Source organism: Astatotilapia calliptera, chromosome 13 (assembly GCF_900246225.1).
Source record: "Astatotilapia calliptera chromosome 13, fAstCal1.2, whole genome shotgun sequence".
Taxonomy (NCBI): domain Eukaryota; kingdom Metazoa; phylum Chordata; class Actinopteri; order Cichliformes; family Cichlidae; genus Astatotilapia; species Astatotilapia calliptera.
Genome location: NC_039314.1, coordinates 16,724,742 through 16,737,884, shown reverse-complemented (window position 1 = coordinate 16,737,884; position 13,143 = coordinate 16,724,742). Strand labels below are relative to the sequence as shown.

Sequence of the window (13,143 nt, the reverse complement as noted above, 5' to 3'; positions counted from 1 at the left end):
TTTTGTTCTGTTCTCTGTCAAGATGATCACACACTACTCCAATAATGTTGAGGTCAAAGCTCTGGGGGAGACTATATTGTGTGTTTGTCTATCTAGGCATGCTTTTACTGCACTAGCTCCATGTGTCATATCATTGTTATACTAAAATTAAGCCTTTGCCTTTCAGAAGCTTTAAAAAAGGTATTGCATGGTGGATCAGTAGCTGATGGCACTTTCTGTGTTTGTAATTCCATCAGTTTTGACAAGATCCCCAACCACTGGGTGAAAAACAGTTCCAAACCATGACAGAACATCCACTGTCTGTTTCTGGTGAGCAGTATATGTATCAATTGAAGAGTCAGATGCATCTCTCAGATCTTAGTCTGGTCTTTGTTGTTTTTTTCTTTTTCTTAAGGTCGTGGCTTTTAGTGGCTCTCCCTCTGCTGTAGATAGTCATTTTTAGATCGCCCATCTCTTCTATTGTCCTCCACTTGTCTGTTTTTCTCAATTTTTTAGGGACACTGCACACCATGCTGAGATATCCTGAGTGGTCACTTAATGGGACCTTCTTCTAAAAATAGTATTTCATGTCTGTCAAACTCTTTATCTTTGTTATCTTTGTTATTTTTCATATATTCTACTAATGAAATGGGAGAAAATGATGTGTTTTTAACACAGGCTGCTAGTAAGAACTTATTCCTGAGAATGGTCAGGTTCAAGAACTGGGTGGAAAATGAGTGAAAAAGCATAGTTCAAAGAAATAACTTCACAATGCCACGTTTTTCTTTTATGACATCAGCAGATACTTTCCTGTGTTTTGGGTTATAGTCACTTGTTTCAACTCTTATTTAACATAATACTTTAATTTTGTAAAGTCTGATAGCTTTTTAAATAAAGTCTATTTAGAAAAAAAGCATGGTATGCTTTAGGATATGGTTATCTTGATTGACAAGTCACTACCCTTTGAGTGTACATTATCCTCAGATTTCTCAATCAGATTCTTATGTGACATTTACTACAAAAATCCAAGATGCCAACAGCAAAAATGCTCAAATCCAGCCTTCAAAACATGACTTCACAAAGCAGTGAGTTAAATCACAGAAGCTACATCCATCTTTTACAGTGGGGCAAAAAAGTGTTTAGTCAGCCACCGATTGTGCAAGTTCCCCCACCTAAAATGATGACAGAGGTCAGTAATTTGCACCAGAGGTACACTTCAACTGTGAGAGACAGAATGTGAAAAAAAAATCCATGAATCCACATGGTAGGATTTGTAAAGAATTTATTGGTAAATCAGGGTGGAAAATAAGTATTTGGTCACCTCAAACAAGGAAAATCTCTGGCTCTCACAGACCTGTAACGTCTTCTGTAAGAAGCTTTTCTGTCCCCCACTCGTTACCTGTATGAATGGCACCTGTTTGAACTCATCATCTGTATAAAAGACACCTGTCCACAGCCTCAAACAGTCAGACTCCAAACTCTGCCATGGCCAAGACCAAAGAGCTTTCGAAGGACACCAGGAAAAGTATTGTAGACCTGCACCAGACTGGGAAGAGTGAATCTACAATAGGCAAGCAGCTTGATGTGAAAAAATCAACTGTGGGAGCAATCATCAGAAAATGGAAGACATACAAGACCACTGATAATCTCCCTCGATCTGAGGCTCCACGCAAGATCTCATCCCGTGGGGTCAAAATGATCATGAGAACGGTGAGCAAAGATCCCAGAACCACACGGGGGGACCTGGTGAATGACCTGCAGAGAGCTGGGACCAAAGTAACAAAGGTCACCATCAGTAACACACTAAAACGGCAGGGAATCAAATCCCGCAGTGCCAGACGTGTTCCGCTGCTGAAGCCAGTGCATGTCCAGGCCCGTCTGAAGTTTGCCAGAGAGCACATGGATGATACAGCAGAGGATTGGGAGAATGTCATGTGGTCAGATGAAACCAAAGTAGAACTTTTTGGTATAAACTCAACTCGTCGTGTTTGGAGGAAGAAGAATACTGAGTTGCATCCCAAGAACACCATACCTACTGTGAAGCATGGGGGTGGAAACATCATGCTATGGGGCTGTTTTTCTGCCAAGGGGACAGGACGACTGATCCGTGTTAAGGACAGAATGAATGGGGCCATGTATCGTGAGATTTTGAGCCAAAACCTCCTTCCATCAGTGAGAACTTTGAAGATGAAACGAGGCTGGGTCTTCCAACATGACAATGATCCAAAACACACCGCCCGGGCAACAAAGGAGTGGCTCCGTAAGAAGCATTTGAAAGTCCTGGAGTGGCCTAGCCAGTCTCCAGACCTCAACCCCATAGAAAATCTGTGGCGGGAGTTGAAAGTCCGTGTTGCTCGGCGACAGCCCCAAAACATCACTGCTCTCGAGAAGATCTGCATGGAGGAATGGGCCAAAATACCAGCTACTGTGTGTGCAAACCTGGTAAAGACCTATAGTAAACGTTTGACCTCTGTTATTGCCAACAAAGGTTATGTTACAAAGTATTGAGTTGTATTTTTGTTATTGACCAAATACTTATTTTCCACCCTGATTTACCAATAAATTCTTTACAAATCCTACCATGTGGATTCATGGATTTATTTTTCACATTCTGTCTCTCACAGTTGAAGTGTACCTCTGGTGCAAATTACTGACCTCTGTCATCATTTTAGGTGGGGGAACTTGCACAATCGGTGGCTGACTAAATACTTTTTTGCCCCACTGTATGTACAGACAGTAGGGTTACCAGGGTGACGAGTTCCACCCCATCTAATATCAGATTGTTTCCTTTACAAGAAATGTCAGTAGAAAAGAAAGGCCAAAAATAGCAAATACACATCAATCACTTATTGTTGTTAAATGTCACAAACTTAAATAATAACATAACATTTAGCTACATGGAAATGTAATTTTTAAGGAGCCGTGCTGGCTATTTCACACTTTTCAGCTCTTCTTGGTATCATTCACTGTACATCTCTACATACCCACAGGACCGATAAAAGTACCCATATGCATTATTTATACCAACTCAGAAAATATACGGGAGTATAAGGTTTGTACTTTGTCTCACTCTCACAGTTGGAGGAATAGCACATTAAGTATTCATTATAGCCCTTGTGCGTCAGTGTGGTGGTTACCAACATGACCAAAAATAAATCTCACTAAACTTTATTCTCTATCAAACAAATTTACTTGGATGCTGGAAGGCTGCCAAGGAAGATAATGTCTTTTAGCCCCTCACTGCTTCTATGTCTATAAATGAAAACAAGCTGTGAAGTATTCCAATCTTTAATATTTAAAACTTTCGCTGTGATAAAGAATACATTCAATAATAGCACAGGCAACTGAGGGACACATAGAAAAAAATGCAGCATGGTAAACAAAAATAGCCTTTGTTTCCAGTTTCTTATAGTTTATTACCATCAGGAAATATAACATGTACTGTTCTACAAATAAGCATGCAATATATTGATTGTTGTAGCGGAAATGATGAAAAGAATGTATCTTTACACTCAGCAGAAATGGAAATATGTCTTTGTTGGGTTACTCAGTTGTTAAAATTAACTTTGCTCAATGTTCAATACTTAGATATACTTAAATGGCATGGAATTTGTAATTTCATGGAATTTATAAAATGTGCACTTATACACACACACACACACACACATATATATATACACACAGTAAAAATGGTATTTGGTATTTTAAAATTGGTGTCAACACTTATTTGATTTTGTTCAGAACTTATACAAGTAATACCAAGATAAGCATTTTGGATGGGCCAGTTAGGGCAGCAGCAGCTATTATTCACATGTTTTCAGTGTAATATAGTGTATACAGATGAGACAATAATCTACAATGCACAGTTAATACCCACAGTATGAACAGCACAACGATCACATTCTCATAATGCAGAAATACTGTAGGTATTTGGAATATATATGGAACTGCCTAATGGCCCAGTAGTCAGTTCAGTGGTTCCGTGCGGTTCGTGAAGCTTGGACAGTTTCCATAATCTGAGCACAAGATTTGATGTCCAAATCTCAGCAGTCTACTACAGAGACCCAAATGTCAGTAATATTTAGTTTGACAATTTTTCTCTTCACCTTAGGTGAATGCATTCAATTTCCTCTGTTACTGGCAAGGAGGAAGTTCTCACATCCATCTCCTCGACAGTCTTACTAGGGGTATAAGTTGACTTCCAGCGCAACAGTACAATCTTCTTCAGGTACTTAACTGTGTTGTTCTTGACACTAACAAAACAGAAGGTATTTATCATGCTATTGCTCATGGCAATACACTCAATAATGTAAAAAGCCACCAGTGAGTTCTTCTGGCGGGAGATAAGTGTCGGGTGGAAGTCTCTCAGAATGGTGAATCCAAAATACGGTGCCCAGCACAGGATGTATGCGGTCAAGATTCCGATCAGGACCATCACTGTCTTACGGCGACAGCGCAGCCTCTTCCGTATTTGCTCTGTCTGAAAACCTGGGACATTTTTGAACCACAGCTCGCGGGAAATTCGGGCATAACACATTGCCATGGCAATCACAGGGCCAACAAATTCCACAGCAAAGACAAACAGGAAATATGACTGGTAGTACACTTGCTGGTCCACAGGCCATATTTGGGCACAAAAGACTTTGTGAGTGTTTGAGGTGGCGCCTCCATGAGGGTACATGGTCTCAGAGGCAAAATAGGCAGAGGGAATTGATATCAGAATGGGAACAATCCAGACTCCTGTTATCAGACAGTAGGCAGTTTGGTACTTCATACGAGGCCTCAGAGGATGGACTATGGCCATATACCTGGAAGAAAAACAAGACAACTGTTATGCAATATTAAACAGCATATTTAGCAATCTGAGTGTTATGGAAGTGTCATAGTTACAAAGAATTATATCTAAAATTGTATGAAAATATAAAATTATATTGGCAGAAGTCATTTTAGTATGGAAACACAGATAAAAGAAATATGTATATCCATATGTAAAGGAAGACAGAGGCAGTAAAATGTTTATTGCTACAAATAATTACTTTTTAAAAATAATTTATATTATAATTATTCCTCTAGGCACAGCTAAAAGTTTAATATTTACACATTTAAATAAAAAATGCTTATATATTGATATATTGATCAGCCCTGGTTTTACATCAAACAGATGATGAAGACCCAAAAATTATGCTACCCCTTGTCCCCGATGTGAACGAGAGCATTATCAGTATGGTGACCACTATTACATCACAGAAATGTTGCATCATACATTAAAGGTGATTTCAGGGAAACTTTGTATTGATTAACGGCGATCCTTCCCTCATAGTGGAAAAGTAGATAAAAACCATGATGGCAATATGGCCCCACGGCTTTAACAGAGCCACCAGCTTCCCTTAGGCCAACCACCAATTAAAGTATGTAATCAAATTGCAATAGTTTTAAGGATGGGTAAATTTTGTGTGTGTCTGTTTGTGTTATTTCCAAGGGCCTTTTTAACCTGAAAATGGAAAAAAAAAAAACCTTTTCACTGCAGCTGTTCTGATACGACAAAATAAGAGACATTTAGTATGGTTCTGTTGTGTTCTGACCTACTGAGGGACCACAAATGGAACGGTCCCTATACGGCACTTTCCTGTTTGACCACTTCATACAACATGCCTCATTCACCCATTCAGGACACCTAAATGCTTTCTATCTAACAGCCACACACATTCATACTCTGACGAACACATCGGAAAGCAACTTGGGGTTCAGTATGTTGCTTAGTGATACTTTGGCAAACAGACTTAAGCTGCCAGTTATCAAACCAACAACCTTCTGATTAGTAGGTGCCCTGCTCTACGTCATGAGCTACAGTCACCACAATGCAACCCTGAAATAAAAGCAGCTAAATGAAATTCATTCGTCATTATTTTTTATTTCTTACACCTGTGCTTTCCCACACGTCAAATTCATTATCTGCTATAAAAAAAGGCTTTTAAACAGCTTCTGTTTAATTGAGCACTCACAATGATTGCACCTGTGGCCTAATAGCGTATTCTTAAAAGCCCCTCAAGCATATAAGTCTGAAGGGGACAGAAATGGCTACACTTTGCATCCTCCAGAGAGGTTTTTTTGTCCTTTCCTATTTACTCACCAAATATAATATTGCTGATATGCTCACTTGCCATGTTTCATGTTATTCTTTTTTTACATTTGAAGACGGTCTTTACCTAACATTTACCAAATACCTTATATTTAACTTAAAGATGGCCCTTTTGGGACCGTGGAGAGTTACAAATATCTCTGAAGTTAATATACATCATTTTTCAGATGTTATAGGGATGAGAATTATCAATTATTTAGAAACAAGTTTATCATCATACCAGTAAGATGAATATTGAGTTTCTTTAAGCACGGCTCCTGTTTTTTACTTAAAAATTTTCCAGCTGCTATGTAACATATCTCGTGCCTTCATTGCCAAATATTTTATTATGTTCACCAGTTAGTCACTTACGGCATCTGCTGATGATGCAAGGAAGATATATTGCTATCTGAAAATACTATTGATATCTACTTTAAGATAAAGTACTGCTAGTGAGAGACTGATCTACTTGACTACTAGTCAAAAATGTTCATGTTTTGAAATGCATTTTTTAGTAGGATGACCTTTCTGCTGAGCCAATGTTGAATGTTTGATATGTAAGTATTTCCTGCTCATTTCATTTGTATGCTGTAGTATAGCATGCATATGATGTGCCAGAAAACTGAATAGATAATATCAGTAGGACAGATGGAGATGGACATGAAAAAGATTCATCATAGCAGAATATCTACCTGGTGCATGCTAAACAGAATATTAAGTGGATCTGTTTATACTGAGCTTCTTCAGATAATGAGCAGTCAAAAATGAATTAACCAATGTTACTAATGTGCTCTTTAAAGCACTAGTGATAGAGTGAACAAATATTTTTTCCTTATTGACAATGTACTAACACTTGAAAATAAATCTGAGCCATGGTTAACTTTTGCACAAAGGTACAAGACTATACTATATAGAGCAGTGTTTCCCAACCTCTGCACATAGGTGTGCCGTGGAAGATTATCTGGTTACACCTGCTGCATCCGGCCTGAGTAACGGGCAGAACAATTACATTCTCTTCCACTAGAGGGCAGTACAACTACCTGCTCTAATTAAATGGTTTGCAAACTGCCAGTAAAACAGAAGAAGAGGAAGAAGAAATTAAATAATAGCCATGCTTTGAGTGAGACAAGCAGCAATAGCAATGGATAAATATTTGAAAAGAAGAAGTAGTCAATCTGACCTGTGTCCTGGAGAGAATTCCGACCTAGATGACCCTAGCATGAGTAGTGGTCAGAAGAGAGCAAAAAAGGCATACTGGGCACATACTGAGTCAATTCCGCTATGCCTGGTGCGCAGGGAAAAATTATCAATATGCTTTTTGTGACATTTATTTTGGTGGTCTGACAATCTGATAATGTTAACCAAATTGTCAGTTTGGTCAAGAACCAAATAGCATGCAACAACGTGCCTGATACCGTCAAAGCACAACCCACATGACACACATACTCACTGAACGCCTTCTTCAGATCTAAAAAACACATATAGACTGGCTAAGCAAACTTCTGTGTTCCTTCAAAAATGGGTGGTCTACTGTTTAATGGCTAGGGAGGGAACAACATTGTTCCTCTTAAATCCAGCAGTTGGACTTTGCTCTCCTGTAGGAGGTCAAAGTGTTTCTCAGGAAGTCTGAAGCACGTGATTCCCCTGAAGTGGAAACCCACCATCTACCTGATGTTGCAGAGGCAACCAGGGTACCCCCGCAATGTCCAGATCCTAAAGGAAACTGGGTTTTGACTTGTCTGATGGTTTGACAGAATCATTTTGAAGCCAACCAAAGGCCTGACCAAACCATGACCTCTCCAAACACCTCCCACAGTTCTTCAGCAAATGCCAGATGTGTGTTCCTTTTGCCTTAAGGGCTAAACAAGCGAACCAAACTTAATAGGATCATTACTTCAACTTGACAGTTCCTTCCATAATGTCACAGTTCTGGGTCAGTTTCGACCCAGTATTTTGAGTTTTGATTGTTAGTTTATTTTTGGATGATTGTTGTGGTTTTGGGCGCTATGAGTATTATCATTATAATGATGATTATTATTAGAATTCTATGTTTCTGTTTATTCATGTTAAGGATTTGTTCTCGGTTGTATCTCACGTTTAGTTTAGTTCAGGTTCCATGTGTCAGTCTGTCTGTCTCTCAGTGTCAGGTCTGCGTCTTGGTGTAGTGTTCTCGTTTCCTGTTTTATTGTGAAGGTCTGCGTCTCATGTGAGTGTGTCCAGTTTTACCTCTGTCTTGTCTTGTTGATTATTCCCAGCTGTGTCCACCACCTGTGTGTAATTCCCCTGTGTTTTTCTGTGTGTATTTAAGTCGTGTCCTCTGTCATTGTAGGTGCTGGTCCGTCTGTGTATTCACCATGTTGCATCCATGTGTTCCCTGCTGTCTACCATTGTCTGCCTCTGCTCGCCCTCCTTCTTGTTCGTGTTCTGGTTTCTGCGCTGTAGTTCAGTTGTTTTCCAGTATAGTTTAGTTTGTCTTCATTTGCCATTTTTCCTTTGCCATTTATTCAATAAACCACCTTCACACCTTCACGACTGCCTGCGCTTGGATCCTCCTTCATTTCTTCCACACGGCTCTTCTCACTCGCCGTGACACATAATTTGGTTTGAGAATTGCCACTAGGAAGCAACAGCCACAATTCCTTGCAGTGGAGGAGCAGAACATGATTCATTGAGACAGTGTCCCTAGCCTACATCAGAATGCTGCCCAAGTTCTGCCAGAGGTGAAGATTTCCCACCTCTGCAACAGATGAGATAAAGATCTCCCACCTATGAGCTCCAAGATGGCCAAGGTCTCTGAACTGCCATTTGATTTGTGAGCACAAACAAAAGCTGGGATCTGTTCCCCTGTCCAAAGGCAGAAGAAAGCAACTCTGAGGAATACTGCACTGAGCAGGGTGGGATATAAGTATACTGGCTTGGCTCATTGCCCTCCCCACTCTGGACAGCTCCAGAGTTCAGCTTCTCTGCAGGAGACTAGCTCCAGAACCCAAGCTGCTCATTGAGGCAAGCATGGCAATATATCGGTGGTAACACCTCAATCACTAGCTCAGGTTACTTCCCCACCACAGCAATAACATTCCATATCCCAAGAACCTGTTTCAACAACTGGGGATGAGACCAAGCCTCTGCCTTTGACTACCTGATTCACATGGCCAGATTTGGTAGTCTTAGAATCTCATATCTGCCTTTTGCAAATTATGTCTTTCTGTTGGCTTCATCAAATGATGGCCTGCAGCTTACATTGAGGTGGTTGAGAAGTGAAACTAAACTAGCTAATACCTCCAAATCTGAGGACATGGTTTTCTGGCAGAAAAAGGCTGCATGCCCACTCCATGTTGGGAATGAGTTGCTGCCCAAAGTGAAGTTCAAGTATCGTGAGGCCTTGTTCAAGAATGAAGAAAGGAGAGAGCAGGGGAATGAGACATGTATTGGTGCAGCATCTGAAGTAATGTAGATGCTGTACTTGTCTGTGATAATGAAGAGAACATGAAAGCAAAGCTGTATATTAACTGTCCATCCACATTTCCACCATCACCCATAGTCACTTGCTGTGGTTAGTGAATGGAAGAAAAAGATCACAGTTGCAAAACTAAAAAAATGCTTCCTGTGAAGGGTGGCTGACTCTACCTTAGATATAGGGCGAGAAGCTTGGTCATTTGCAAGGAGCTCAAAGTAAACCTGCTACTCTTCCAAATAGGGACCAACTGGTGTGATTCAGGCAACTTACTGATCCTTGTTTTTGTATTTATGCTTTTTCCCTGTTGGATTATGCTTGCAGACTTCTTTAAACAGCCCAATAAAGACTCTCATTTTTTGTTATTAAGCATATCTGTATTTTTCTTTTGGGTTGATACCTCTGCATTCAAACACTCATCATAACCTCTTGGCTCTATCACTCAGAGAAACATACTATGTTGTTTTCAAGTGAAGTAAAGACCTCAAGTTCAAAAGACAAAGACAAAGAATTGCACAGAGTTTTCATATATCCCATTACAGCTGAATAAAGCAGTGTACAGTTTTCAAAGTTTTTCAAGTTATATAATCTCTATACACTTTATACACAAAAATGAAATATTTTTTTCAAATAAAAAGAACTGAATCTAATTGCACACCCATGCAGACTCACTCACAGACATACAGACAAATGAAAAGATTGAGAAACTCACCTGTCAACTGCAATGGCAAGCAATGCGTTTGTCGACACGTAGAGTGACACAGTACGGAGATAGTTCACAGAGGCACAGAGCACCAATCCATGATCCCAGGAAAGCTGCTTAACCACGTAGTAGTCCACCAAGAATGGGCAACAAACGACTGCCACAATGAAGTCGGAGATGGCCAAATTAGCAATGAGCAGGTTGGTTAGATTTCTGAGTTTTTTGTATCTTGTCAGTGTGGCAATGAATATGAAGTTTCCCAATCCACAAACAAGCATGATGCAGACAAGGACCACACCGATAACAATGGTGGCAACAAAGAAGGCTTGACCCTGTGTGGTATCGGGGATCTCATCTGGAGGGATGCCATAGTCCATGTCATAGTTGTCCATGTAATGATCCAGCTTGCCTTCTCTGACATTTTCCTGCATCTCTCTAGAAGGTCCTACCACGAGGCTGATATTTGACTCCCCCATATCTTAGCAGAAAATCCTTCTTTCTTTGGGTTTGTTTGGTTTTTAAATTGAGAACAACTTGATCCAATAAATTAGGTATTAAATGTTCATACTTTGTGGTACATAATGCATTCCAGAGCTAAGATGTTTGCGTGAAGATAAAGTATTTCAGCATGCTGCGTCTTCTTTGGAAACAAAAGGACATCTTCACCTGGAAAAGACATTTCCCAACTCAGCATTACTCATGCAGGGTCACATTCATGGCAACAAGATATGATCACAACAAATTACATGATCGCAATGTTTCAGCTTAATCGTGTTGGCAAGTGTGACATGTCTTTGATTTTTTTCCTGATGAATATGTGTGTGGGTAAAGACATCTAGTCGGTGATTTTATGTAATTTATTAGGACCTTGTCACTTTACTGCAAACCAACATAACAGACAAGGCTGATCCTGATGACAGTGCCCTTTATTTCTTGCAAAATTTATCACTTTAATGCCCCTGCACATGAGGTAAGAAACACTAAATATGGCAACCCATCCAAGGAAAAAGGGCACATTTTAACAGGATAAAAACGGATTTGTAGTGATAAGCTAGTGCAATGCAATTAACCCGACTGACCCAAAACAGCGCACAATATAATGTGAGAGAAAGCAGGGAGAATGATACAAAAAAGTAGAATGAAAATTTTTTTCTAATAAGAACCATGCAAATCAATTCATAGGAGCGTTACTTATTGCTGTCATTGGAAAAAAAAGAGACCCCCCGAAAAAAGCAGAAATATATAGATGAAATTCAGCGTGAAATTGAAATAATATTTCAGGCACTTACCAGCAAACATTGATAAATGTTCCGTGTTTTTAAAGTTTAGGATAAAAGAATAAATAAACAAAGTTTAATTACCCGCTCTTAGTGAGGTGTGAGCGCAAGCTGAAAGTGGTTGTTAACGGACAATCCAGCCGGTGGAGACGCAAGGTCTCAGCTTTGCTGCTCACTGATTAAACTGTGCGTGCTGATGTGACGACTGCTTCTCTGTCCTTCGGCACTTCTTCACAAGGAAAAGTTGCGTCTGGTTCTCCTCAGCTCCAAGTGATAAATCTGACGAGGAGGCGCAGTGAGGAAACCACACTCGTCTTTCGGGTGGAGTGAAAAAAGGGGGTGGGTGTCAGTGTATGTATGTGTGAATTATACCTGAAAGTTTACCAGTTTAATAGACGTCCATAAATGCGCAGCTTGGCATAGATAGGATGTTTAGCTAAGCTAACATTTAATATAAGACTAAATGGTTAAAAAAGAAAATAGATACGGTGAGGCTTTAGGCATCACACCATACAGAACAGAGAGTCCCTTCACCTTTTGTGTGTTGTGTTGTTCATCGCGCCACACTGTGGTTTATACAGATGATTAACTCCCGACTGAATCTCACTCAATCTCACTCAAAATGCGTGATTTTCCTCCCGTGGGAGGAAGGGTTAGCTCATGCATATTTAGTAAGTTGGAAAAATAATTGTAGTGAACTTGTCTGCAAACAGTTGCTACATACACATCCAGTATGACTTTCCTTTTCTGGTGCTGCTGCTCTAGGGTGGATACCAGTTAATTAGTTAATTTGGTGCAAGATTGGTTTTATGCAACAGTTTATTCTTCTTCCTTTTCTTTTTCTTTTCTGGCTGGCAGGGTTTTAGGCACGCAAGTCAGTGACACCACACAGAACAGAGCCATTATATTAGATAAAGAGAGTAGCTATGTGGTTTTCTGCTCAGAGTTTGGCTTTGACCCTATGCTGACCTTTTGAAAGCAAAGCCCACCACCTTTGACACTTCTAACCCACAGCAAATTTATATATTTATTTATTTGGTTATGAACATGTTCTTTCCCAAGTCTCGGGTGTGGTGTGACATCATGTCTACTTATCTTCAAATCACATCACCAATTTATGACATTGTTGCAAGCTGCATTTTAATTTGCATGTATTGTAATATAGAGGAAGAACAGAGAAAAGAAGGGATTCCAGAAAATAAAACAATAATGCTTTGCTTTGCAGAAAGGATTTAAATTCAGCTAACCTAAAGTTTAGCTAAAGACTAGCCTACAGCCTTTTTTTTTGTCAGTTTTTCAACAACATATTGCAAATTTATGCTGTGCACCACTCGCTGGGTCTTACTTGCAACAGTGTAAATTTAAAGCTTGATTTAAAATAGCTGCTTCACTTCTAACCTTATAGTAGTATATCACAATATATTGGTTAATACTAAGTTGCTCCATAAAATGTAATAAGCTGCCATTGTCTGTCTTTCTCAGAATGCTTATGCAATACCTAGTATTCTTCCAGTGTAGAGCTATGCTGTGTTCTCATTTCCATAGTTCTTTCATCCACACAGCTGGTCCAGTATAAATTTTTCTTTTCTGCATTTCAGTAAAAGTAAATTGT

General features: G+C 39.6%; 1 protein-coding gene across 1 annotated transcript; it reads right to left on the bottom strand.

Annotated features, from left to right (window-relative positions):
* Window positions 1–3,423: 3,423 nt before the first annotated feature.
* Window positions 3,424–11,832, bottom strand: prokr1b (prokineticin receptor 1b). The gene is made up of 3 exons (XM_026190401.1): window positions 11,616–11,832; window positions 10,264–10,920; window positions 3,424–4,787 (listed from the first exon to the last, which is right to left on the bottom strand). The coding sequence occupies exons 2-3, from the start codon at window positions 10,728–10,730 to the stop codon at window positions 4,082–4,084; spliced, it is 1,173 nt and encodes a 390-aa protein (XP_026046186.1). The 5' UTR covers window positions 10,731–10,920; window positions 11,616–11,832; the 3' UTR covers window positions 3,424–4,081.
* Window positions 11,833–13,143: the final 1,311 nt, after the last annotated feature.

What these genes read in the sequence shown, in the direction of transcription:
- prokr1b (XM_026190401.1), bottom strand. Translation starts at nt 10,730, where the DNA reads ATGGGGGAGTCAAATATCAGCCTCGTGGTAGGACCTTCTAGAGAGATG. An exon ending in CTTGCCATTGCAGTTGACAG is followed by an intron (nt 4,788 to 10,263) that starts GTGAGTTTCTCA and finishes TTTTTCTTCCAG; the next exon opens with GTATATGGCCATAGTCCATC.